This window comes from Gobio gobio (assembly GCF_949357685.1).
Source record: "Gobio gobio genome assembly, chromosome: 14".
NCBI lineage: Eukaryota > Metazoa > Chordata > Actinopteri > Cypriniformes > Gobionidae > Gobio > Gobio gobio.
Genome location: NC_137107.1, coordinates 38,906,326 through 38,934,186, shown reverse-complemented (window position 1 = coordinate 38,934,186; position 27,861 = coordinate 38,906,326). Strand labels below are relative to the sequence as shown.

The 27,861-nt window shown below is 37.4% G+C and overlaps 1 protein-coding gene across 1 annotated transcript in view; it reads right to left on the bottom strand.

Annotated features, from left to right (window-relative positions):
- The window catches only part of ptpn13 (protein tyrosine phosphatase non-receptor type 13), a 115,037-nt gene that overhangs the window by 11,001 nt on the left and 76,175 nt on the right, over window positions 1-27,861 (bottom strand). The window contains exons 19-39 of the mRNA XM_079835706.1: window positions 24,176-24,285; window positions 21,752-21,811; window positions 16,904-16,993; window positions 16,401-16,508; window positions 14,594-14,725; window positions 14,036-14,463; window positions 12,148-12,276; window positions 11,458-11,551; window positions 8,619-8,704; window positions 8,381-8,528; window positions 8,035-8,249; window positions 7,796-7,894; window positions 6,254-6,609; window positions 5,004-5,157; window positions 4,715-4,870; window positions 2,768-2,939; window positions 2,171-2,381; window positions 1,881-1,966; window positions 944-1,005; window positions 358-513; window positions 94-259 (exon numbers count right to left, since the gene is read on the bottom strand). Of these exons, the coding sequence (XP_079691832.1) occupies window positions 94-259; window positions 358-513; window positions 944-1,005; window positions 1,881-1,966; window positions 2,171-2,381; window positions 2,768-2,939; window positions 4,715-4,870; window positions 5,004-5,157; window positions 6,254-6,609; window positions 7,796-7,894; window positions 8,035-8,249; window positions 8,381-8,528; window positions 8,619-8,704; window positions 11,458-11,551; window positions 12,148-12,276; window positions 14,036-14,463; window positions 14,594-14,725; window positions 16,401-16,508; window positions 16,904-16,993; window positions 21,752-21,811; window positions 24,176-24,285 (3,218 nt within the window). The remainder of the gene's footprint in view (window positions 1-93; window positions 260-357; window positions 514-943; window positions 1,006-1,880; window positions 1,967-2,170; window positions 2,382-2,767; window positions 2,940-4,714; window positions 4,871-5,003; window positions 5,158-6,253; window positions 6,610-7,795; window positions 7,895-8,034; window positions 8,250-8,380; window positions 8,529-8,618; window positions 8,705-11,457; window positions 11,552-12,147; window positions 12,277-14,035; window positions 14,464-14,593; window positions 14,726-16,400; window positions 16,509-16,903; window positions 16,994-21,751; window positions 21,812-24,175; window positions 24,286-27,861) is intronic.

The window sequence follows — 27,861 nt, the reverse complement described above, 5'->3', positions numbered from 1 at the left end:
AATTTTCTATTGAACAAAAACTAGATAAACTGGCATTTATTAATTCATTCTACTTCATGAATAACCATGAGGTTGTTAACTTGCAGGACGTACCGTTGTTGCCATTAACACCGTTGGATTTGACAGGCAGAAAGCCCAGGTACGTGTTGGGCATTTGGTCAGGTGGGCGGGAGACGATAAGGTTCACCAAGCCTTTAGCTTTACGGATGGTGGTGACGGCTTTAGAGTGAGACACGCCGATCATCAGATCCTCATTGACCTGTACACAAACGCAACCAACAAAATTGGCTTTTGGAAGAGCCATATTTAAAAATGCAGCTTGCTGTGGTGTGAAGTGTAAAAACATCGGTTATGTACCTTGAGTAAACGATCGCCAACTTGCAACGTGCCCACAGTGTCTGCGGTGCCTCCAGGGGTGATGGACTTCACAAAAATACCCCTTTCTCCACCAATCACAGAAAAGCCCAGGCCTCCTGCTGGCGGCTTCTCCAACTGCAGCTTCACGATCTGCTCCTGTAAACATTTTAGACATGAAAAGAGAAAACAAAGAAGGCAGAATGAAAGAGATGAGGAAGAACTGGTGAAAGGAAAGAAAGTCAAAATGACAATGAAGCACAATTACAGTGAATTCAGCGATAGAAGAAGCCACAATGTTATCCATTCACGGAGCACGTTTCCTGAAAATCGAGTCAAATTCCTCTCACCGGTTCCTCTTGTAATGAACAGACCGCAGAAATCTGACCTGTCTTTATGACCTACCTCAGTTTAAATTTCAGGCTGTTTGTGTTCCGTCTCACACGCCACAAAACAGCACCCATGCTATAATTTCATGCCTGAGAAGTTTCTGTTTCTGAAGTCGGTCTATTTAGTGATAAAATATTTAGCCAGAGCACCACCGATCAATATTAGGTAATAGTTTACCAGAAGTTCGACAGGTTCTTACCTCAGTAGGACAGATACTGGATAGGGCCTCGAATTCATTACGATCGTTGCTATGGAGATAACCTATGTTACAAAGAGAGAAAGAGCAAGCGAGAAATGAGGTCACTGTGTAAATTACTCAGCTTACAACCAGAAGAGTAACTACTAGAGCTAGAGCACCAGAATGCCATCAGTCAAAAGAAAAATAAACAGTTGATACCATTCATTGAAGCAATAAGCCACACAAGATCATGTGTTACAGTGATTTAATACAATATAACGTTCCTGAAGTTTTATACTTTTAGGCTTCTGCTTCTTGCTCTGTAAATGACCAAACGACCAATCAGAATTCAGTATGCAGACATTATGATGACATCTTCAGTGTGGGTTACATTATGCCAACATTATCAGTCAATGTAAACTTTGCAAACTTGTATTTACTTGAAAATCTTGAAACTGAATTTTGATATCAATTTTCACAATCCATTTTTGAATTTGAGCATCACAAATACATTTCAAAAGATGAATTAAATTGATCCAAAGAAAGGGACAGTAAACATTTATAATATTTTCAATTGAAAATAAATGCTGTTCTTTTGAACTTTCTTTTCATCAAAGTATCCTGGAAAACAATCCTTTGCACAAAAAATATGAAGCAGCACAACTGTTTTCAACATTGATAATAATAAATGTTTTTTTTTTTAGCACCAAATCATCATATTAGAATCATTTCTGAAAAATCAAGTGATGCTGAAAATCCCGCTTTGCATCACAGGAATAAATTACTTTCTTTTAAATTGTAATAATATTTCACAATGTTACTGTTTTACTGCATTTTGTATCAAATAAATGAGCATTAAAGTCTTTTAAATCATACAGACCTCAAACTATTAAACATTTACGAACATTGTTGGACAAACTATTGAACTATATGCTAGTTTATTTCCCACTACACTTACCGTTCATACTCTGGGAGACTTTAGAACTGATGTTATTGTTTAGTAATGAAATCTCCTCCTCACCCGGAAAAACAGGCTTCCCATCCCTACGGAAACATAGTTAGATAGTGGCACCCGTCCAGAACTATTTCACATACACTCTTTCATACACATTTCACACAACACCTGACAAACAAGTCCATCAACTGTATATTCCCAACACCCAAATAATTTGATCCTTTTAGCATTTGTGAATGAACTTCGAAGTGCTTTTCGTGCTCATTGCAAATTGTGTCGTGCGAGTAACTCACCTGGTGGCTTTGAGACTAAGATTCCTCAGTGACAGCTGCAGGAGTCTGCGGCTCTCGCTCAAGGTCAGATCCTGCGTCGGAGCGCCGTTGATGTAATGTATGATATCCAAGTGTCTCAAACTGCCTTCCGCCGAGGCTACGGATCCTGGGATGATGTCCTTCACGTACAGTACGCCCAACCCACTGTCACTTCCTCCATCGAGAACCAGACCTACAAGAGGCGGCCACACACACCCAGAAAACAAACACTTTAAGCGATCCGGCTGAACAAAACTCTAACACCACCTTCTTTCTTTCTTTCACTTTTTTTGTCAGCAAGCTGAAATTCGACACCCTTATCTAGCTTGTTGTTGAACCCCTTGAGCTCATTTTTCCAGTGAAATGCAGGTGGGCTTTGTTTATGCTGATGGATATCTGTGTTTTTGCGTGACCCAGTAAAGCCCCCGTTGACCTCTGACAGTCAGATAACACTAATGCACCACATGAATCGTTCAAACACAGCAAAATCTACTTGCCCAGCTGGATTCTGGGTATTTCCGAGAACACCGTTGAGTGGTAAAGAAGATTAGTTACAATATACGTTGATATTTCCATTACCTAAAGGCTCGTCGTGACACTGAAACGTGATGTCGGGAAGGAGGTGGGCCTCTATTGGTGGTTTGGGAGGTTCTAGGACACGTCCTACCACCAGGTCCACGACTTTGGGGGCGGCACGCACCAGGTTGACCACCTCAGTGTGATTCATGCCAGACACCTCAGTGTTATTCACCTGAAAACAGAGAAAGAAGAATGCATAACAATGTGTAAAATAAAACTTCCTCATTGAAAATGTGACTACAAAACTAAAATAAAAAAAATATTAATGATAGACCAAATAATAATAATAATAATAATAATATGAATGAACACCATAATAACTTGCTAGTTTTGCACACTTGTTAGCTTTATATGCAAGTGTCCTGCAAAAAGCCTACAAAATTAATCTATAGCAGACATATGAACCAGAAAATGGACAAAAAGTATTGATGACACTATAGTTGTCAGGCAAGTATGCACATTTGTATCCAATAAAAAGCTCTCTAGAATCAGAAAGTCCGTCTTATTATTAATATAGCTAGTTGCCTTGAGTTTTTATTTTTTCATGTTTATTTATATTATATATATATATATTTATATTATATTATATTATATTATATTAATTATATTATATGTGTATGTATGTGTTGTGTGTGTGTGTGTGTGTGTGTGTGTGTGTGTGTGTGTGTGTGTGTGTGTGTGTGTGTGTGTGTGTGTGTGTGTGTGTGTGTGTGTGTGTGTGTGTGTGTGTGTGTGTGTGTGTGTGTGTGTGTGTGTGTGTGTGTGTGTGTGTGTGTGTGTGTGTGTGTGTGTATATATATATATATATATAAGGGCTGTATACTTGAGGCTTGCAGAAAATATAGTTTTGTGTGAATCACTCTTCAATCTGATTGTTAACTTTGGATATAGCAAATTATGACAAAATGAATGCGTTTAATGAGAGAAATGTATGATTAATGTCACAATAAGCGTGCGATTAATCAATCAAACAGTTCAAATTATTTGCAGTTCGTTTTTTTATCATGGTTTTAGGGTCATGGTTTTGATACGGTGAGGTATGCGCTATTTTCAGGAAAAAAAGGACTACTGTACTGTCAAACAAAAATAACACAAATATATACAATAGAGCTAACGTGTTTGCTAGGATACTCGCCAAGACAGGCATGTTGACAATTTTTGAGTGAATTTGCACAAGATTTGAAAGAGAATAAGAATATTCTCAATATTTGTGTGCTGTCTGAGATGCGGCTTCAGATGAGTGTACACACAAATCTTCACACAGCGCATCTGCGCTCTCTTACACGTCTTCTATGCTTGAATGTTTAAACTGGCAAGGCTTAAATGAGTTTAGTTTGAAAAGAGATAGCAACGTGTGCTGTTTAGGTGTCACCTGCGCTTGTGCGCTATCAACACCCAGGTGATGACTGGTCATAACTAGAGCATACGGCACTCGCATTGAACAAAGTTTACAAAGAGTCATTGTTTTGTCCCTGTTTTTTATTTAGTTAAATTTTTTGTAACATTTTGTGAAGCCAGGATATGTATCCATCGACAGAAACATACATTAGCCGAACTCTTTTTATAATGTTTTACACATTATTTTCAACTAACCTTTATAGTTACCTACTATAACTATGTGCTTGGTGTGAATAAAGCGCACTGTGAAATTATGTTTGTAAGTTTATTATTTTGATTGGTATTGGTGCTTCCATTGACATCAGTGTGTATTTTTACAAACTTTAACTGTTTTTTTTAGTACTTATGTATATTTAAATGTCTGAAGCATAATAAACATTACGTGGTCGAAAAAATTGAGAAGTTGGGAAATAGACTATAGCAAGTGCATAGAGCCTCTCTCTCTTGCCCACACCCACGTGCGCACGATAATATTGAGAATCAGCGATCTCAAAGTCTGACAATCTGAAAATGGAGATGATCACCCAACACAAATCCTTATTTTCATACCATTATCATGCGATCCCCTGGATGCAGGCGGCCGTCTCCTTTAGCAGGGTCCTGGATAATGTCATGGATGTAGCAATTGTCGTCCGGCCCTTTGGTGAGGGTGAAACCTAAACTTCCTTTATCAGACTTCACCAGAGAGACCTTCAGCTCAACCTCCTAAAATGACACAAGCATTCCTGTTTTAATCATAGCAGAGAAGTCATACTTTTTAATCTACAACACATGCAGGAAATTCCATTAGAATTTTTCAAAAGAAGATCATTTCATTGTCATGCTAATGGTCACTTACAGGGATGAACTCCTCCTCGTGGCCGTGTTCTGGTAGACAGAGGTTAACAGGGTTTGGCAGTGGTGGAGGAAGAGGGTCTGGACTGGGGCTCAGGATCCCCCTCTCAGGAAGGGCAGGAGAAGAAGACAGACCAAGTGCAGAGCTCTCCAAATCACTGGATGAAGATGGCGAACAGGAAGTAGTAGAGGACAGAGACAGGAAATGGTACATTGAGAATATTTGCATAACAATCACACATTTTTTTTCGCTGTAATAATAATATAGTCATAACATTATTTTGAGTTTGAACTTTATTCAGTTGCATTTATCTGAATTTTTTATTTAAATTAGGATAAATTTGCGATTTTTAAAATGTAATTCAGTATTAATTGAAATACATTACAACAAAATAAAATGTGAGGTGCTCCTAAAAGGGGACATATTTTTGTATAGTTATTTAATTTATTTATATTCTTATTTATTTTCTTCATTAATATAATTAAGTTACATAAAAATAAAATGCTTTATGAGATCGACATTGAAACTAAGGAACAAAAAGATGAAAAAACTGATGCTACATTAAGAATAGAATAAAAAAATAACAAATAAAATGCTATGAGATCATTGAAACCGACAAACCAAAAATAAAACATGAAAAAAGGTATATATTAAAATAAAAAAAATACAATTCTTTGAGATAGACATGGAAATGAATACACTAAAAAAAATAAAAAGACAAAATCCCAGACAAAACTAGCATTTGTCATCAGACGTAAGTAAAAAGACATCGACCTGTTCATGTTATTTCATTATTTTCATTTCTGCTCAAAGAGATTGCCACAGAAATTCAGTCAAAACAAGCCACGTCATTTTCCCTGCAGATCTTGATCACACTGCATTTAGCAGTGCAAACAAGCTCTTCACTGCTGCTGGCTGCGGTGTTGTAAAACACTTAGAGTCACATGACATAGGCTGAGCAAAACACACCCACAGGACAGAATTAGTACGTCACACCTGAACTCTGTAACCTGTGCCCAATTATATGATACAACCATTCGGCTTTTGTTGAAGAATTTTCAACTTTTTTTCAAGTTATACAAGATTACAAATAATTTTTGTAAGTCAGTTTAATATAATTTAAGTTGAAATTACTTCTACAGCCGAGTTGATTGTACTGAATTTAAGGCATTAACTATTTTTACTGTGTAGCAAGCACATATATTTGCAAAACACATTATTTTAGGCTTATAGTTTAAGAGTACATTTCTGACCTTCTGTTGACCTCCGGTCTAGACATGGATTGTCTGGGTGAGTAATATGCAGATTGTACGGTGTCGTCCAGATTGGCTTCATATCGGAGTCTTTCCATGGGGGTTTGATAGACACTCCGGTCCCAGGCTTGACTGTCCTGCTCTAGGTTGGTGGGGCTGAAGGCCTCCTCCATCTCGTCATTGTCCGTGCTGTCGCTGTAACTGTCCCTGCGACTAGGTGACTTCATCAGCAACCTCTCCAGAGCTTCTTCCACAGGGCCCACCAACCGCTGGAGCTCCGCCTGAGGAGGGGAGCTCGTCTTGGGATCAGGCTGGGGCTTGGGACAAGGTTCCTTTCGTGGAGAAGGCACAGGAGTCTGCGGAGCGTGAATTTTAGTTTTTATTTTAAAAGATGTGAAATAGTCAAAAATAGGTAGTAATAGCTGAATCAGTATAGAACTACTAAAGCTGCTAGAAAATAAAAAATAGGCAGGCCACTGGAAAGTTAATGAGATTTCAATAAGACTCAATCAAATAAAAGACTAATAAAATAAATAAGTAATACAAATTTTATTAAAACAAAATGACACGCTCAAAATAAAATGAGACAAAAGATGCAAAACAAATCTCAAAACTCAGTAAAACTCAAAATAAAGCTAAATGAAATACTCAAAATATCAAATAATAAAAAAATTGTTTACCTCAATAATAACTAAATACTTCATACTTAAAATTAAATACTTAAAATAAAAGAAAATTAAACTCTAACCATAAATACGTAAATGTAAAATAAAATAAAAATTAGACAATAAAATAAAAATCAGATAAAAAGAACAATAAGATAAAAAAAGACCCCAAATAAAATGAATCAAAAGCTCAAAATAAAATAAAATGACTCAAAATAAGACTCAAAACTAAACAAATTTGGCTCTAAATTGTGGTGGGATTACTTTAATTTACGGACAGTTACATCATGTCCCTTCCTGAAATTCTTGAGCAAAAACAAAGATATATATGTGACCCTGGACCACAAAACCAGTCATAGGGGTACATTTTTGGAGATTTATGTATAATTTGAGACTTTAGTATAATTGAATATAGTATAATTATACATCATCTGAAAGCTGAATAAATACGTTTCCACTGATGTATGGCTTGTTAGGATAGGACAATATTTGGCCAAGATACAACTATTTGAAAATCTGAAATCTAAGGGTGCAAAGAAAATAAAAAAATTGAGAAAATCGCCTTTAAAGTTGTACAAATGAAGTCCTCAGCAATGCATATTACTACTAATAATACATGTTTGATATATTCACAGAAGGAAATGTACAAAATATCTTCATGGAACATGATCTTTACTTAATATCCTAATGATTTTTGGCCAAAGAAAAATCAATAAATTTTGACCCATACAATGTTTTGACTATTGCCACAAATATACCAGTGCCACTTGTGTCTGGTTTTGTGGTCCAGGGTGACATATGTATATATTCCTTTAGGTAATGGAACATGATGCAGACATGTAAATTAAGATCATGAGACGAAAACGAAAAGTCTTACTGCAATGGCAGGGTCCATCTCAGGTAAGAGCCCTGGTTCAGGTCTACACAAGTGAAGGGTCACTTCCTGTCCTGTCCCCCTCAGAGCAGAGATCACCTCCTGACAAACAGCAATGGAAAAGATACATTTTTTATTTGGCTTTTTATTTTTATTTTTTACTTTTGTTAGTATTTTGTTTTAAATTATATATTTAAATCCTCACAGACTGAAGTAATTTACTGACTAGAGGGTTTACGTACATGTTGTGAAAGTCCTTTGAGTGGTGTCTGATTGACACGTAGAATGACGTCGCCCACTTCGATGCAGCCACTCTCGGCTGCTGGTTGCCCTGGAAACAGCTTCTTGACCCGGACCATGCTGGAGCCCGAGGGCTCTCCGGGAACATTCTCCTCACGGCTGAAACTGAATCCCAGACCCGAGGTGTTCTTCAGCAACCCCACCTCAAACGTGTTATCTAGAGGGGTAAATTTGAACGAGGACACTCTTCATATCCACAACCTTTTGGTAACCAGCCCACATGTTTAACCTCTACCTCTAGCACATTTTCATATGCTCATAAGCAAGTGTGTCAATTCCACCTCATACCTGGAGTAATGAAGTTGTATTCCGCTTTCTTCGGTGGTGGTACCTTCTCCACTGCTGCTTTTTGAGGTTCAGAAGTTCCTTGAGGGGTCAGAGGGGCATGAACGCTGTTTTCTGGGGGCAGACCTTTCTCCATCAACAGATGCACCACCTAGACAACAGGAATACATTTTGAAAACACGGTTACACGTTCAGAAGAGAAGTCCTCTAGAGGGCGCAGTGCAGCATCCAGTGTTCTCACCTGCCCAGTGTCTCTCAACATCTCCACTGCCTGTTTGTGAGTCGCTCCTTCAAGGCTCTTCCCGTTCACAGCCACAACACGATCCCCTGTAGGACAAAGAATCAACACACAGTCTTGTAACATTGGGAATCTCTTGAAGAAATGTACAGCTCATCTTTTACCCCACAAAATATACAAATTAAAAATATAATTACAGAAAATATAATAAATAAATAATATAATAAAATAAATATAATTTAGTAAATAGAAAATGCATTCTCAAAAACTCTTGTCCTATGCTCTCATTGTATTGTATTGTATTGTATTGTATAGTATAGTGTGTATTGTGTATTTTGTATTGTATTGTATTGTATTGTATTGTATATTATGTGCTGTTAAAGATTAATCACATCCAAAATAAGTTTGTGTTTACATAATATATGTGTGTACAGTGTATAATTATTATGTATATATAAATACACAGACATGCATGTATAAAATATGTTATATTTATATATAAAATATTTATATAAAATATAAATTATATAAATATATATACAATATATAAATGCAAATATTTCTTAAATATATACATGTATGTGTGTGTATTCAAATATACATAATTCTACACAGTAGTCACACATATTATGTAAACAAACTTTTATTATGGATGCAATTAATCGCGATTAATCGTTTGACAGCCCTAATTATATTGTATTGTATTGTATTATTTTGACACCATACAGATTTCTTTAGCATTGTGATATTTCTGTAAAATGTAACCGTAATGAAAATAATTCTGTTTGGACACAATGCTTTTTTTTATTTTATAAAATCTCCATACATTAAATTCAGTACAATAAGTCCTAACATGACAACTTAATAAATACGTATTATTTCAATATACACTAATGTTCAAAAGTTTGGGGTTGGTAAGATTTTTTTGTTTGTTTTTTTGTAATAAGTCTCTTTCAAGGCTGCATTATTTGATTCAATAAAATACAGTAAAAACAGTAATACTGTGAAATATAGCTGCGAGCAGCCATTAACGGGGCCAAGCGCAAAGAACAAGACAAGACATGCCACCATGGCTGGGAGGGTTAGACCAACTGAAACAATGAGCAATTAAAAGGCATTTTAAGATGATTTTAGGCCTTAATGGCTGAAAAATCATATATACAGTCATTAATAATAAGATTTAATGGTTTGTCACTTTTGACCAATAGGTAGCGCAGTAACGAAATTGATGTGGTGCGGTCAGAGTGAGATGACAATGACAAAGGCAAAGTTTGGTGTCAGTATGTCGAAGCATTGCAGAGATACAGCCTCAAGAGTCATTTTGGCATCATGGCTCAACTTTGTCGCTGCAGTATATGAAAACGGTTTTGTCTGTTGACACGAAATTAATAACTTTTTGCTGTCATGGTCTGAAGATGTTACGATTAAATTTTGGTGAAAATCAGGCAAATAGTCTAGGAGGAGTTCGAAAAAGTAGGTTTCTGAAGGAAATCAAAATGGCGAACAGAATGTTTGGCCAAATATGGCAAAATTGGGATCTATGTTCTTGGCATGACCCAAGGAATATATTGAAACCATTTTTATGACAATAGTCAAATTTAATCAAAAGTTATTAGCATTATTGGAAAATTCACTATAACTTTTGTCCACAAGGTGGCGCTGCCTTGAAACTTTTTGTGTACTTTCAGGGCTTGGTGACAAAGATGCACACCGAGTTTCGTAACGATACGCCAATGCGTTTGTAAAACATAGCACTTTCTGACAAAATTAAAAATGGCCGACGCCCAAAATGGTTGATATGGGAAAATTGGGTATGGTTTGACTCGGCGTGATGCCCCGACTCTAAAGAGACCAGTTTTGTGATATTTGGCTAAAGCGTTCTTAAGTTATAATCCAAAATATCCAATTTCTGTATCTCTGGACCACTAGGTGGCACTGCGCCGAAACGCTGCAGGCAGCCTCAGGTTATGGTTGGCATAACACACACCAAGTTTGGTAAGAATATGCTAAAGTGTTTCGGAGATAAAGCCTGACTTTTATTTTTGCATGCACTTTGTCGATTTAATTCGAGGGTTGTTCAATAACAGTTTGACTAATCATCTCGAGTCTAATACGCTTTTGTCAGCAGAGTCTGAAGATGATCTGGTTCAATTTTCGTGCAAATTGGAGCAACGGCCTAGGAGGAGTTCGCAAAAGTAGTTTTTTCGGTTAATTAAAAATGGCGGGAAAATTATTATGACGGAAAGTGACGTCATAGGGTGCAATCGAATCGGCTTGAGCCAAGGAATCAGAGGAAAAAAGAATTTTGTTTCTAGCCCTTATGGTTCAAAAGTTATTAGCAAAAACATGAGTCAAACTTTGGACAGGTGGTGGCGCTAGAGGGATTGTTTTAGAGATTCCAAAATTGGTGTGGTTAATGCTGGGACTGTCCTCTATCTGTGTGCCAAATTTCACAACTTTCCCGCAAGCGGTTCTATGGGCTGCCATAGACTTTCGGCGGAATAATAATAATAATAAGAAATCTAACGATTTCAATAGGTGCCCGCACCTTCGGTGCTTGGCCCCTAAATATAACAGATTACCATAGCACAAACCATTTAAAACAGCTGCTTTTTTCTATTTGAATACCTTTCAAAAACTAATGCATTCTTGTGATGTCAAAGCTGAATTTTCAGCACCTTTTTATCCAACCAATTTTTGATAAATAGAAAATTCAAAAGACCAGCATTAATTCGAAATAGAAATATTTTGTAACATTATCCGTCCTAGCTTAATAAAAGTATTAATTTCTTCTTTTTTTTTTTAAATCTTTGAACGGTAAAACTAATAATTCTTTTTTTACCTTTCCTTATCCTCCCATCCAGCTCAGCTGCTCCTTTAGGAATGACTGCTTTGACGTATATCCCTCCATGCCTCACTGTTGTGTTTGATCCACCCTGAGACAGAAAACCATGTTAATGTAACCATACACAAAGGCATCATGGGAAAAAGTGCCTATGCTCTGCGTTTTCATCAATTGGACATGATCATTTGATCTTTTCTAGATACACCCATCCTTACAATCATAAAGCAAACCACTTGATTTCTTGAGTTGATGATTCATGAAATTCATTGCAGTATTTTGAAATACTGACTTTAAATCATTTAAATCATAAAAAGTCTACGTAACAAAAGCATCACTGTAAAAATCACACCATAGACAAGCAAATGCAAATCCATGCAGGCATTAGGGCTTCTCCATCATAAACACAATACAACTGAAAATGTGGCATGTGCTCTTGGCTGTGCGTGTTTCTGCACTTTGCTGTACCTACTGTTTTTCGGTTTTACCGTTTGTGAAGGAGCCAATTCAAATGCCTGTAAAAATCTGCATGCAAAGAGCCAAATCTACTTTCCCAAAACTGAAGCCAAGCGAGGAGCTTCAAAAAGGAGCGAGGGCTAAGGGTACAAAAACAACACCACACACACAAAAAGTAAGTAAAAGGGAAACAAAGGAGAAAAAAAAGAGAGCGGAAACCTTTCCGAACAGTACCGTGACACTAATGCCCAGACTGCTGTCTATTTTGGACAGCTCAATGTCAAATAGATCTCCAGGCTGGAGGCTATTGACTTCTGGGCTACTAGCACTTAAAGACTCCGTGACGATGTTGGGAGAAACCCCCTGTAAACAGAGAAGAGCTGGGTAAATACAAGGCCGTGCACAGCCGTATACATGCAAGGGTCAGTGGTTAATGGTGTTGACATGCACGACTGCATTGCATTTACATTCAGAAATGCAACCGGTCAGAAAGAGAGCGAGGGACGGTCACAAGCAGTTAGAACATTTTTATTGAGATTATTTCACACATTTGCGTGGCTCTGAAGTGCACTGAACCAAAATTGTGATATTAGCTTTTAAAGGGATAGTTCACCAAAAAATGAAAACGCTGCCGTCACTTACTCACCCTCAAGTTGTTGCCAACCTGTAGGAGTTTGAACATTCTTTAAAATATCTAAGAATATATAAGAAACTCATACAGATTTGGGACAACTTGAGGGTGATTAGATGACAGAATGTTTCGTGTGAACTATCCCTTTAAGGGAACTGATATATCTGAATATCCATATGTGAAACACTGTGTACTATCCAGGAGGGACAAGTTAAGTTTTGATCTAAGCAGCCTTTCTGGCGATAATCGACAAAACATTTTGTCAGTCGCCTGGTTGTGCTTTTTAGCCCTGCCCACACTGAAATCTCATTGGCCCAAAACCCTGTTACTATGTGGTTTTGAGTAGTTGTTAACACATTGATATGCATTTGCTAGATGGTTGAAAACTGATCAAATGTTTGGGGTCAGCGGAAAAAATATGTATTTTTAAGGAAATGAATACTTTTCAGTGAAGACATTTGTAATGATTCAAAAGTTTTCAAATAAATGAACTATTTATCGAGGAATCCTGAAAAAATGTATCACACTTCCCACAAAATATTGATATGCAGCAATGATAATAATTGATAATGCTTGAGCAGCAAATCTGCATATCTGAATGATTTCTGAAGGATCATGTGACACTGAAGACTGGAGTAATGATGCTAAAAATTCACAAGAACTGTATTAATATTACATTTTGACTGTATTTTTGATCAAATAAATGCAGCCTTGGTGAGCATAAGAGACTTCTTTTAAAAACATTTAGAAGTAAACTCCTGCTGACCCCAAACTAAAGGCAAAAGTATACCTCACTTTTTACACATACCTCACGGTCAGCGTACAGTGATGCGAATTTCGTCATCAGAAGAGTATGCGCGTACTGAACGCATTGCGCGGGTTGCACATGCGCATTACATTTTTTAGCAGTATTTACATGGGTTGTAACTCGTGGAGATTCCTCAAAACTCTGCATGTGTCGAACGCCTGTGTACGCATACGACTCAAAAGAAGTATACTTTGCAAGGCTGTGCGTTCGACTGTGTACATACGCTCGCATAAAAGTAAAAAAACAAAAGTATACTTTCGGCTTAAGTACCTCCTTCAATGCTATGAATTTGGGAACATCTCTAACCCTAGAACGACCAATAGTTTTAGGGACGTTTTCCTTAGCAAGTGCCACTAAACATGTTGCATTGATTTAAACCTGTCAATCGGACATGGTGTAAATGTGAAATGGTTGAAAATCTCAAATTGTGTTCTGCATTTGATTAAGTGAAACTCTGCTGGCATGTAGGAAATCCAAGGAGGGATGCAATGAGCGAGTGAGAACGGTCCTATTATTTAACAAAAAAAGCAATTTAATATTTTTCGTGAGGTTTAAACACTGCAGTAACATCTTAAAAAGCACACGTCAAAGTTCATATCAAACAGATGCTGACTAGAAACTCGAAACGAAAGCTTGGGGTCAGAGTCAAAGTTCATTCAAATCACTACAGAGACTGATTCTACCTTTTTAGTCTTTTGTTTCTCTTGGCTACTTGAGTATGTGTCTTCATCCATGTCGGAATCCCCTCTGTCTGAGTATTCCAGCTCTTTAGGAACATCTGGCACTTTGGGTTTTCTGGTTTTAGGGGGCAAGGCTGGTGGAGTAGCTTCAACAGAGGGTTTACTGTCAGCTGTCAGTGACTTCGCTGCCACGGGACCCTCGGCGGGAATGTTGAGATGGAATCCATTGAGATTTGTTTGCAGGAGGCCGGCGCTCTCTGTCCTGGAGTCCTGCGAACTGACGCTGCCCTGTCGAACGGACTGAGGCGGAGACGTTTGGCTGGAGATAAGAGGCGGGCTGGGGGAGCGTGTATGATCTTCAGAGGAAGAATCGACATCTACTTCCTGATTTTGAGCGGCTGATTTATAGTGATGGATTCCTGAAGGAGAGTCTAACAGAAGGGGAAAAGAGACTTGTTTATGGTACTCTCATCTAAAAACCCTCAGAAAAGCCCTTTCTCAGAAAGATTCAGGTGAAATGCTACTGCACATTAGTTCAAAATGGCCACATGCATCCATTACCTGGAAACAGTCTCTCTTTAGGTTGAGAGACCACAAGTGTGACATCATCAGGGGTGCTCTGCAGAATCTCCACCACAGTGTCATGTGATAGGTTTTCCAGGCTGACATCATTCACACTCAAAAGCCTGTCACCTGCAGGAAAAAGCAAAAATGTGGTGTTAACCTTACACTGAACAAATTAAAATGTTTCAAGCGTTCTGGAACATAGTTATTATAGTTAACTAAAACCATTAAAAAAAATTGTTAATTGAAACAAAATGAACATAAAATGAAATAAAATAGGGAAAAAATTCAGTTAGTTTCTCATTTGGTTTAAACTTGATGTACTAAAATGAAAATTGAAATAAAAATTAATTAAAAAAATTAAGATTGAAAATAATAAAAATGACAAAAAAAATGAAAATTTAAAATATAAAAAAACATTAAAAAATTTGTTTTAATAAAAACTATAATAGTATCTCGATAATACTAAAATAACTCTGGATTCGTTTAGTGAGTTCTTAAATCATTTAGATCACTCTGAATGATTCCAGGATGGTCAGGATTCTAGAATAATAATATGAAACTTTTAAAGATTCAAATATTAAAATTGACAAATTTTTGTGATTTCATAAGTTTAACACTAGAACCGACACAGAGTAAAATTTACCCATGGCTGTTTTTCAAATGTACATAACAGATTTTCAATAAAATCTGAAAGTCTCCCAGTCATTGACTTTTTACTAAAATTGTGTTATTTAAAATCCCCTTTTGTAATTTGTTTTCTTTTTTAAGATAAAACCAGATAAAAAACATAGGAATTTATACCCTATATAGATATATTTATATATCTATATAATTCCTTTATTTTCGTACTGCGTTTGAGCAAAATGTAGGCATACTGTAAACAGTCACATAAGAGACGCACAAATGAAGATGTTTTAGCCTACTCATAAATGTTCAAACTTTGGATTAAATTATAATTTTTTTTGCTATTTTTATTGTGTAGTTTGTTACGGTGTTGCTATTTATTCAAGTCTGTCCATTTACTAAAACATCTGATCTATGATGTAATGAATGTATGATGAATGATGTATGTTTTTATGATTGGTGTTCTCTTATTCAAATTGTAAATGATACAACTAAACAAATTAATTAATTAGGCGAAACTGTGCACTTGAATTTGTTGTTGCATCATACATCCTGGGAAGTGCAGTGAATTATTATTGCTCTTTATTGTCTATTTAGGGTATTTTAGTCATTTAAATAACATGGGTTATCTTAATATGTGATTAATTAAATTTTATTATAATATTACACCACCCAAATATGCATTTATTTCCTTTTAATTCTCGTTGTCATTGCAGGCTGATTTAGCCTATATTCAAAGAAAAAGTGATGTGTAGCCTGGCTCAAGTTGATGACTAAAAATAGTAATTCCATGATCTAGACATTACTTTGTGAAGAGACTGGCATAATGCGTTTTTTAGTTAATCATGTGTATGAGTAAATTTTACCCGCTGGTGGTTTTGGGTATACAACGACCCCTGACGGTTCTAGTGTTAAAGAATTTTGCATTATTCAATAAAAACAATAGTTATTGAGTGATTGATTTTTGTGAATTAAAATGTATTAATTTAAATACTTGTAAGTCATTCGGCGGCCCCCTGGTTGAGAATCACTAATTTAAAGCATGCAAAAAATCAGTTAAAAGTATACTATAATGGTTACATTTTTCATGGGTCTTGTGGAATAAGAATGTGATGCTTTCAATCAGAAAATTAAAACTACTTATATAGACACAAGATCACTCCTCTCCTCTTCATACCTGGTTTCAGACAGCCGTTGATATCTGCGGGTCCACCCGGTGTGATGGAGCTGATGAGGGTGCCCAGGTCCTGACGGCCAGAATTCTCTCCGCCTACGACCTGAAAGCCTGGTCAGCAACACAAACACACACTTCATTCTACGATGTCTCACAAACTACAAAAAGACAAATGTCCAAAGATTCAGATATCTTATTGAGACCTTCACTTGTGCATATGCTAAATGTATTTCTCTTATCAGTGATGGACAACCTCTCATTCAGGCTGAATCATCCTGATAAGATATTTCAGTACAAGTCACCATCTGAGATGGATGTAAAACAGAACTCCCTCTCCTGGAGTGGGATTCATTTATCACGTTTGAGTGGTGAGGACTGCCAGAACTCTGGACTCTATCACACTATAGTCATGTGTGTGTGTGTGTGTTGATAATCTGCCAATTTAGCAGCATTTTTGTGTCAAAGTAGCTCCATTCTGACTGGATGTGTGAGCCACTCTCACTCACCCAGTCCATACTTGACGTCTTTCTTCAGATTTATGGTCTGTATCTCTCGCTCTGGGGAGGGTAAAGCATGCACCTTCTTCTTCAGGGAGTCTGTGGGTGGGAAGAGGGAGGAGAGGTTTAGGTTAAACACACTTTAAGAACTAACAACCAGTGTTATTAAGGTTAATTCAAAGGACACAATCAAAAAGACCCATTCACAACAAAACATTCTACATATAATCAACATACACTATTTTGCCAAAAGTGTTGGGACACCTCTCCAAATCATTGAATTCAGGTGTTCCAATCACTTCCATGGCCACAGTTGTACAAAATCAAGCACCTAGGCATGCAGACGCTTCTACAAACATTTGTGAAAGAATGGGTCGCTCTCAGGAGCTCAGTGAACTCAAGTGTAGTACCGTGATAGGTTGCCACCTGTACAATAAATCCATTCGAGAAATGTCCTCACTACAAAATATTGGTGGTATTATAACAAGTGGAAGCAATTGGGAACAACAGCAACTCAGCCACGAAGTGGTAAGCCACATAAAATCACAGAGTGGGGTCAGCGCATGCTGAGGAGCACAGTGCGCAGAAGTCGCCAACTTTCTGCTGAGTCAATAGCTACAGACCTCCAAAATGTGTGTGGCCTTCAGATCAGCCCTAGAACAGTGTGTAGAGCTTCATGGAATGGGTTTCCCTATCCGAGCAGCTGCATCCAAGCCTTACATCACCAAGTGCAATACAAAGCGTGGGATGCAGTGGTGTAAACTGGACTCTAGAGCAGTGGAGACGTGTTCTCTGGAGTGACCAATCACGCTTCTCTGTTTGGCAATCCGATGCACAAGTCTAGGTTTGGCTGTTTCCAGAAGAACAGTACTTGCCTGATTGCATTGTGCCAAGTGTTAAGTTTGGTGGAGGGGGGGGGTTATGGTGTGGGGTTGTTTTTCAGGGGTTGGGCTTGGCCCCTTAGTTCAAGTGAAAGGAACTCTTAATGCTTCAGCATACCAAGACATCTTGGACAATTTCATGCTCCCAACTTCGTGGGAACAGTTTGAGGATGGCCCCTTCCTGTTCCAACATGACTGCGCCCCAATGCGCAAAGCAAGGTCCATAAAGACATGGATGAGCGAGTTTGGTGTGGAGGAACTTGACTGGCCTGCACAAGACCTTCTCGCCCAACATCAGTGCCTGACCTCACAAATGCGCTTCTAGAAGAATGGTCAAAAATTTCCATAAACACACTCTCAGAAGAGTTGAAGCTGTTATAGCTGCAAAGGGTGGGCCAACTCCATATTAAACCCTACGGATTAAGAATGGGATGTCATGAAAGTTCATGTGCATGTAAAAGCAGACATCCCAAAACTTTTGCCAATATAGGCTGCGTCCCAATTCGCATACTATCCGTACTAAATAGTATTCGAAAAAATAATTAGTATGTTGAAAAAAGTATTCCAAAGATTCCCGGATGGTTTACTATTTCCGGTCAGAATCCGAAGTGCAGATCGATGCGCACTCGAACGGCTGATATTGCCCACAACCCATTGCGAGATGGACGAGGATTCGATTAGAACTACAAACGCGGATAAAAAGTGTTAAAAAACTACAAACATGACGGTTACGCGAGTCTGACGGTTAAGTGGAGAGGATTAGATAAAGTGGTTTGAGTGAGCAATTATCAGTATTTAACCTGACGAAAAGATATTTATTCAATATTATCCACATTATATTTCTCCTTCAGCAGCATTGAGAACTTTTGTAATGATATGTTTGGCCATTAACCTTGCAAACACCTTGAGAGGAGTCTCTGCATTAAAGACCCACAAAAGGCAGATCATCGAGGGACTACATTTCTCTCCGATACGGTAGGAAATTAAATTGAAAGTGGGGGATTTGAACTGTGACGATGATTGACAGGGCAGTTTAAACGGTGACGGGACGCACGTAACAGAGTCCGTTAAAGATGACGAAGTAGTATGTCCCAAAGCTTGCATACTCTTCTGCTACACACTCAAAAGTATGTACTTTTTCTTCACAAAAAGAGTACATACTTTTAGGACATAGTATAAGTAGGTGAATTGGGACGCAGCCATAGTGTATAAAATTGAGCATCCCATGGTTACACTTTAGATCAGGGTCCAATTCTCACTATCAAGTCAAGTCAAGTCAACTTTATTTATATAGCGCTTTTAACAATGTAGATTGTTTCAAAGCAGCTTTACAGTGTTAAACAAGAAAATAATGCAGCATCATTTTATTATCATAAGTTTATACTATCAACAACTTTTGCCTCAAACTCCTAATTACTGCTTATTAATAGTAAGGTAGTTGTTAAGTTTAGGTATTGGGTAAAATATCGAATCAAATTAAATATATGTAAAATATAGTTAGAATAAATATAAGTATAATAAAAGTATAAGAATTATTTTTAAAAAATATTTGAAATAATGCAAATTGATGACTTTAACAAACACAGACTATTGATTAAATGTCCCATGGCATGAAATTTCCATTTTATGAGGTTTTTCAACATTAATATGAGTTCCCCTAGCCTGAATATTGTCCCCAAGTGGATAGAAATGTTGATCGGTGTAAACCCGAGTTCTGGCTGTCTTTCTCTGCCTTTGAGAAAATGACAGGCCAGACGAGCCAATCCTGAAGTCTCCTGGTTTGACGTCCAAGCAGGAACGGTTACCTCCCTTTCCTCCGCCCAGAGAATCTGGCACGCCCATGCAAGCGCTATATTGATCATGGCTTGTGAACGAGTGAACGCTGGCAGTTTCTCAGTGTTTGGATGTACAAATGAAGTCTTTTTTCAGTTCCTTCTGATCTGTGATCAGTGATTTCTGATGTGTAGCTAATTATTTATTATTCGTGCACACACTGCGGCTTCTCTCTCTCCCGACAGAGCGGTGTTTTCGTGTTTTCTATCTTGTGAGTCAGTGTTTTTGTACGTCCTCGTCGCGTCTATCTGTTCTACAATGTGCATACAGTCGTTTCTGCTCAACATCAGCAGACTCACATCTTTAGAGATAAACCTCACGCACGTGGACGCTCGGGCTGCACTGACCAGTCGGCCTTCAACATCCCCGACCCCCAGTACTGCATCTGGCCCACAGCGGAGGCACCAAACGCGGCCCGAGATTAAGCAGAAGTGGGGTTAGCGTGAGCGTATCCGGGCTAGCCAGCTTAGCCCCACAATAAACTGGATTACATTCGATTAATGCTGTTGTGTCTTTGTTTGCGCTGTGTACTCAATGCGCGTCACTGACGCTTTTCATATGATAGGAACATATCTAAAAATAATTCTATTATCAACACTTACTCGTAACTCGTTCATCTCGACAGCTGTAATGGTACTTTGCATGTGTTACAAAGTTGGTAATAATGATGAAGACAGACTCGGCGTGACTGGGACTCGTGTTTATTCAGAACTCTCAGATACGAACACAATAAACTTGCGCTGACTGACAGCGCTCTCACAACTCAGTAGTTACTATAAATAACTTTGTTAGCAATCGCTGAGCTCAGTCTCTGGTACATTAGTGATGTCCGGTTCGCGAACAATCTTTCTTTTGAACCGGTTCTTTTTAGTGAACCAAATCAGTTCACCAAATCGGACTGAATCGTTCTAAACGGTTCGCGTCTCCAGTCAGCGTTGATCCATAATTTACTAAAGTTACTAACTTTCTGACATGAGTGACAGTCCCTCCGACTAGAAATAGACTAATAACCTGAAGTATATGCTGTAACTACAACAGTTCACTGATCTGAGACTGACAGAACTGATGTGAAGTGAACTCAGGTCCATCCGTCTCTCTGGCAGCAGCTCGTGCCTGCTCGTGCCTCGTAGACCTCATTAAACCACGCCCCCTCCCCCCTGTCGGCCAATCACAACAGTGGGCGTTTTGAAAAAAAGCGAGACAAAGAGGATGACACATAACAACAGAGCATAGACTGCTGTTGATCCACTTAGCCGAAACCCTCTGTAATTGGCAGATTTTAAGAAAATTACTGTCGTTTGGCCAATAAATAAATGACAGACCGTTACAAATGCATTACCAACATTTTATCATGTAAGCTTTATGGTACACCTCAAACAAGGTAATTTATTGTAATTTATAGTGTTAATATTAAACAGCAGGTCCATGAATGGCTTGGGTATGCAGAGCATTCGCAGCTTATATGAACTGTGCGCCCCTGATATTTTATATACACGCTTGCTCATTGTGTCTGTGTGGGTAAAAAACATACCAAACGCATGCACAGCTTTCCCTGAGCTGGGCTAATCTTTCATAACAGTGTCTTTGTGCTAAGGGACAACATTATATTTGGCCAACTCTGATGTGCTATACTAACAGCCGTGGCCAGCAACTCGTACTCGAGGATGAGGGAGATTAGCCCACACCACGGCCGTATATCAGAGCTGCTAAAACATGCGGCTTAGCGAAGCAGAATCCATCTGAGCCAGAGAAAGACAGCAATGAAACTTGAGCCAAGTATGTGCGAGAGAGAAAAGTGCATTAGAAAATATTTTCTCCATCCGGAGCATGTTGGATTTGGCAAGTTCTCATCAGACTTTGGGATCCTAAGTTCTGATTAAACAGAGGCTGTTGTCACTGTGTGAGGCAAACTTCTGTTATTATTGAAATTAAAAACAGGACTGTTTTGTTTCACTAAAAGGTCACTGCAATTTAAGCAGATGTTTGTGTTTCAGGGCCAGACAGGACATGACATTTCCTACCAACTTTCAGTACTTACTAATTTTGACCATTGAAAAGAAACAGATGACAGGCAGAAAAAAAAGTACATAGAGCTGTGCTGTGCTTCACAAAGCCAAAACGAAACACAGATGATATACCGTACCAGTGATTCCTATGGAGGAGGCAGGAGTAGAGGGCACTCCAGAGCTGTGCATGCTCACACCTGAGGAACATTAAAAACAGGTCAAGGTACTAGACCGTCATAACTACATACAAATGAAATACGTGTATAAAAGGGGATCTCAAGTCTGATAACCTGACAGTTCATTCCTTGTGTCATTTTCAAAATCAAACAATACTGTTAATGCATTTGTTTTAGTTACATTTGTTTTGAATGTAATCTTAAAAGGATAGTTCACCCAAAAATGAAAATTGCGTCATCATTAAGTCACGCTCAAGTTGTTCCAAACCTGTATGAGTTTCTTTCTTCTGCTGAACACAAAGGAAGTTATTTGGAAGAATGTTTGTAACCAAGCAGATCTCCATTGACTACCATAGTATTTCCCCCCCACTGTGGTACAGTCAATGGCTGCAGAGATCTGCTTGGTTACAAACATTCTCCCAAATAACTTCCTTTGTGTTCAGCAGAAGACAGAAACTCATACAGGTTTGGAACAACTTGAGGGTGAGTAAATAAATTTTCATTTTTTATTTTTGGGTGAACTATCGCTTTAATGTTGTCAATTTTAGCCATTTTGTGTATCATTTTCTATTTTTCTATTTTATAAAAATTGATAGTTTGACTGATTGGATGAGAAAAATATACCATACAACTGCACATTACATTTATTTCATATTAATGCCTCAAAATATACACTACCATTCAAAAGTTTGGGGTCAGTAAGAATAATATAAAAAAATTATGTTGCAAAAGTTTTTTTATTTCTAATAAACACTGTCCTTTTACACTTTCTATTCAAACAATCCTGAGAGAAAATGTGTCTCAGTTTCCACAAAAATATTAAGCAGCACAACGGTTTTCAACATTGATAATAATTAGAAATCTTTCTTGGGCAGCAAATCAGCATATTAGAATGATTTCTGAAGGATCATGTGACACTGAAGACTGGAGTAATGATGCTGACAATTCAGCTTTGCATCACAGAAATAAATTTATTTTTTTTAGTTATTTTATAAATTGTGATATTTTATACTATTAATGTTTTTACTGTATTTTTGGTGAGCATAAGAGACTTCTTACAAAAACATTTAAAAAAAATAACTAGCCCAAATCTTTTAAACAGTAGTGTAGCTACAAAACAACGTCACAGTAATACTAATTAATTATTATTAGCATTAATAAAATGAAGTCTTTATTGAAGATTTGGTGTCTTATATTGGCATTTTAAAACGATAATAATGATTTTATCATGGTTAAAGATAAAGAACACAAAACAAATTGGATTGGAAATTGATTGGATCATGGTGTTACATGCCATAACGGTCAAGGTTGAAGAGTAAGGGGAGTTTTGCATGTCATCCAAAAAGGAAAATTTATTTCATTGGATCAATGTGCACCAAATTATCTGTGCATAATAAAACCAGGAACATGCATTAAAGCTACACTGTGTGATATTTTCCCCCATCTAGCGGTTAAAAGGTATATGACCATCCAGTGAATATTAGTTTCTCTTCCACTCAATTCCGATTTCGTTTTAACTCCTACAGTGGCCGATTTAGTCCAAGATTATTATGGCTTCCAGTTCGACCTCGTCCACATTCGACACAGTGCCATCGAGTGTTAAAACGCGAAAGGCGAAGCTTGAATTCACGGGCATGTCCCTCTTTGGCTGATGTACTTTCAAGATGGAGGGGCAACATGGCGACCCGCATTCGAACCCCTCACCCGTATGTATTTTCAATGGCATATTATAAACTTACGAGAATACTTTATTACTTGAAAGAAGTAAATATACATTAATGAGCACATATATTTTTGAAAGAACTAAGTGTTTTTAGCTAAGAATAAACTAAAAAAGTTACACAGTGTAGCTTTAAGAAAGTAAATGGGGTGAATTTTGCTGTCATGTTGCCCAAAAACAATTCTTTGCCATGGTAAAATCATCACTTTTTTATATAAAGGCTTGCATTATTGTCTGACATATATAACGATGCATGTACAAGCACATAAATTCAGATTGTAATCTCTTTATGGCATTTCTCTACATGCGGAGGAAGATGTTGAGAGGAATTGGGCTGCTGCTCTCTCTGATCTGACAGTGGATGATGGGATGAAATGGAGAGGTAAAGTGAAAAGATCAGTGAGGGAACCGAGGGAGAGAGCTGTTAAAAAGATAAAACGAAAGAGGCAGACAGCCCCTGACTCCACAGAGAGACGCAGAGACAGATTCCGCCCACTATCCTGACAGACCATCAGAAGAGAGAGACTACAAAGTAAGGAAGTTAGAGGCAGCGAAAGAAAGTTCAAAAGCAGAAAATCACGTTATTTGAGGGTGATGAGCCATTTTCCAGGCATATGTGAGTAGAGATAAGATAGAAACAGCCGGTCGGGTGTCATCGTCCTCACCTACGACATATGCCTGTCCCGTGTCCTCACAGGAGGAAGAGTCAGACTCTTTCTTCAAGCTTTTAGGGCTCCAGCGGGGACTGTCATCGACTGTGGTGCTGAACATACTGCTGACACAGGGGGAAAAAGTTAAAGAAAATCAGTGCAAAGGCATTTATTATATCCAGTGGAATTTATGCAGTTATTTTCATTTTCTGATCAATTCATAATAAATCACCTGCAGGGTTGGGGAAAGTTACTTTGAAAAATAATACATTACAATATTGCGTTACTCCCTTAAAGGGATAGTTCACCCAAAAATTACAATAACCCCATGATTTACCCTTAAGTCATCCTAGGTGTATATGACATTCTTCTTTCAGACGAATACAATCGGAGTTATATTTAAAAAATGTCCCGTCTCTTCCAAGCTTTATAATGGCAGTGAATCGTTGTTTGGTGAGTAAAGAATGGGCTAAACCAGGGTGAGTAAATCATGGGCTAATTTTCATTTTTGGGTGAACTATCCCTTTAAAAATTAACTAATTGTGTTACTTAGTTACTTTTTAAGAAAAGTAATGTTACTTTTGTATAACTTTTTCCTCATCTGGGCTGGGCTTGTTTGCTTTTTTTGTGCTTTTTTTTTTAATAACAAAAAGTTTTATTTTTGGGCAAATGTAAAGACCCTTTCACACCAAAATTGACATAAGCAACTCCGTTGTAAATTGTAAAAGTAATGCATTACTTTCAGTGATGCCAGTAACGCGTTACTTAGTAACGCATTACTCTAATTTGACTACTTTTTTCAGTAACGAGTAATCTAACGCGTTACTATTTCCAAACCAGTAATCAGATTAAAGTAACTTATCCAAGTCACTGTGAGTTACTATTTTTGTCATTTTCCTTAGTAAAAATATATATTTTTGCTTTCTTGTTTAGTCTCAGCAGGGGTTTTCCGGCATAGAGAATTACGAGGCGGTCGCCTCCGTCTGTCGACAAAACTCAAGACAGGCAGTCACTTGCTCAGATTAGGCATGTCGTGATAATTAAATAATCATCAGAAATATATATTGTCACATTATCCTTCAGCAATCATTATTAGTATATTATGATTTGCTAGTAGCCTACAAAGTAATCTCTTTCCTCCGCTGTAGCTCAATCATTCTCCGTTCAGCATTCAAACTGCGCGTCGCGTTCGGTTCCAGTCAGCAGCAGCACGGTAAAGCTCACTCCAATATGATATATTACCGTTATAATACTTGATATGTTGATAAAATAATTTATCTTCCTGGAGTTTATCTAGCGGTTTCTGAAAGATGTTGTGCTCGCTACCCAGGTGACAACACAGGGACTATTAATTAGCATCACACGCACAATAACCGGAATTTAAAACTGTGAAGAAACAAATAATCAGTGAATGTTTGGACCGATATAGGCTACATAGTACACTAGGATTTGTGGGCTCAACGCTCATCTTCTCTTTATGCCGAGGACTTTTCAATGTGCACTCGCGCTGCACTGCACACTCTGATTCCATGTTGCTTTATGCGCATCATTCTGCACCCGGGATGCGCATAAGCGCTTTGTTGCCGCTCTGTTTTGAAGCGTTTCATATATTTTCAGTTTTGTGCACTTAAAGATTATTAAAATATATATTGTTCTCACGTATCGATCATATATTTGTTGTCCCTTTACAGAGCTGCACATTACGTTTACAATAAAATATAAATCTTGTAATTTTATATTATTTGTGTAGGCCCATATAATTATTTACATTCATATATAAATATAAATTAAAAATTAAATATAAATTGTTTTTCATAAATGTATTTAATAAGAACACAAAGTAATTTGTACCTTTTCATTAACATGTTTAGATTTTATAAAATTAGTCAAGATTTTTTTTTTTTGATACAATTTCAGGAGATACATTGTTGACGTTACTGTTAAAAATGCACTTTCCAATAAAGTGTTGGCAAAAACGGTTGTCATTTTTATGTTGAGGCTGCAGAGGTGTTGTCGGCAACTGATGAATGTAACTAATAAAGTAACTTGTAATCTAACTTAGTTACTTTTAAAATCAAGTAATCTGTAAAGTAACTTAGTTACTTTTAAAATCAAGTAATCTGTAAAGTAACTAAGTTACTTTTTCAAAGTAAATGTGGCAACACTGATTACTTTACTAGTTACTTGAAAAAGTAATCTGATTACATAACTCAAATTACTTGTAATGCGTTACTACCTCCAACACTCATCGCCAGAGTGTGAAACTGCATATTTATAAACTGAAGTTACACGCACATAATTCATAAAGACATACTTGATTACAATCACCTAAATCAAGACTTCACCGACAAGAGTGTTGTTGTACACTGTTCCTGTGAGTATGCATTACACCATTGAGGGTAAAATATTACAATTATCTTCACAGGACTATATAATAGTTGCAAACATGTGCAAACACGGTTTTAAGAATATCAGTCTCCCTTGCACAGAGACTGTCTGTCTCCCTTGAGAGCTGATTAATGCTGTTGGCCCCAGGCAGCTCAGTGGAAAGCTGACTGAGCAACCCAGAAATGCAGAAAAGGAGAGTGCGACAGGCGTAAAGAAATTAGAAAACAAACTGCAGATGAGCAAGAGTGTGAGATGCACATAAAAATCTAAAAGAAGCAGAGTGAGACGAGTATAAAGACGCAAGACAAACCATAGTAGACTAGAAAAATGCCACTGTTTTGAGACATAAGACACACTACAGCAGATTGGGAGAGTGAGATGGGTGTAAAGACATTATTCAAAAAGACAAACTACAATTGGGAGAAGGGTGTAAAGATATCATAAAACAAATCTAGAGAGTGAGACGGGGTGTAAATATATTGTAAAACAAAAACATTTACAATAAAAAGGAGTGTGAGACCAGGGTAAATGTATAAAAGGGACACAATGCAGAAGAGTAAGATAGGAGTAAATACATTGTAAAGCAAAAACAACAGAGCTGGAGAGTGAGACAGGTGTAAAGCAGTAAGACACACTCCAGCAGAAAGGGAGATTTAGACAGGTGCAAAAACCTTATAAGATAAACTATAGGAGATCGAGACAAATGTAAAGAAATTACAAGACAAACTACAACCAAGCAAGAGAAGGAGACCGGTGTAAAGACATCAATATTGCAAAACAGGAGAGCGATATGAGTGTGAAGACATAAACAGCAGCAGAGCAGGAGATTGACACAGTTTTAAAGACATAAGAGACACCATGTCAGCTAGAAAGCAAGACAGGTATAAAAGCAGGGGTGTGTGATGACGGAAACGATAATTAGACGATATTCTGCTGAATGTGTTTATTGTGTTGCTACCTTGGCAGCTTCAGGACTGCCATGGATACTTTTTTTTTTTTTTTTTTTTTAAAGCTGACTCCTAAAGTTTTTGATATTCTTTATATTCAGGTCAGTTCGCAGCAGTGACAGAAATTATCTTTTCCAATAAGTTTAAATAGATTTTAACCTTTCATTTTTGCCTTTATAAAAGGCATTTTTTTACTTTTTTAAATGTATGTATCATCTTTTTTCAAATTCTTACATTTAAATCAATAAATGAGACACAATAGGACTGTTACCTTTGCAATGAAACACAGAAGCTACATACATCTGAAGTGGCATTTAGATGCATTTACACAGACTGCAAAAAAGGACATGGATGCATTTACCTGCA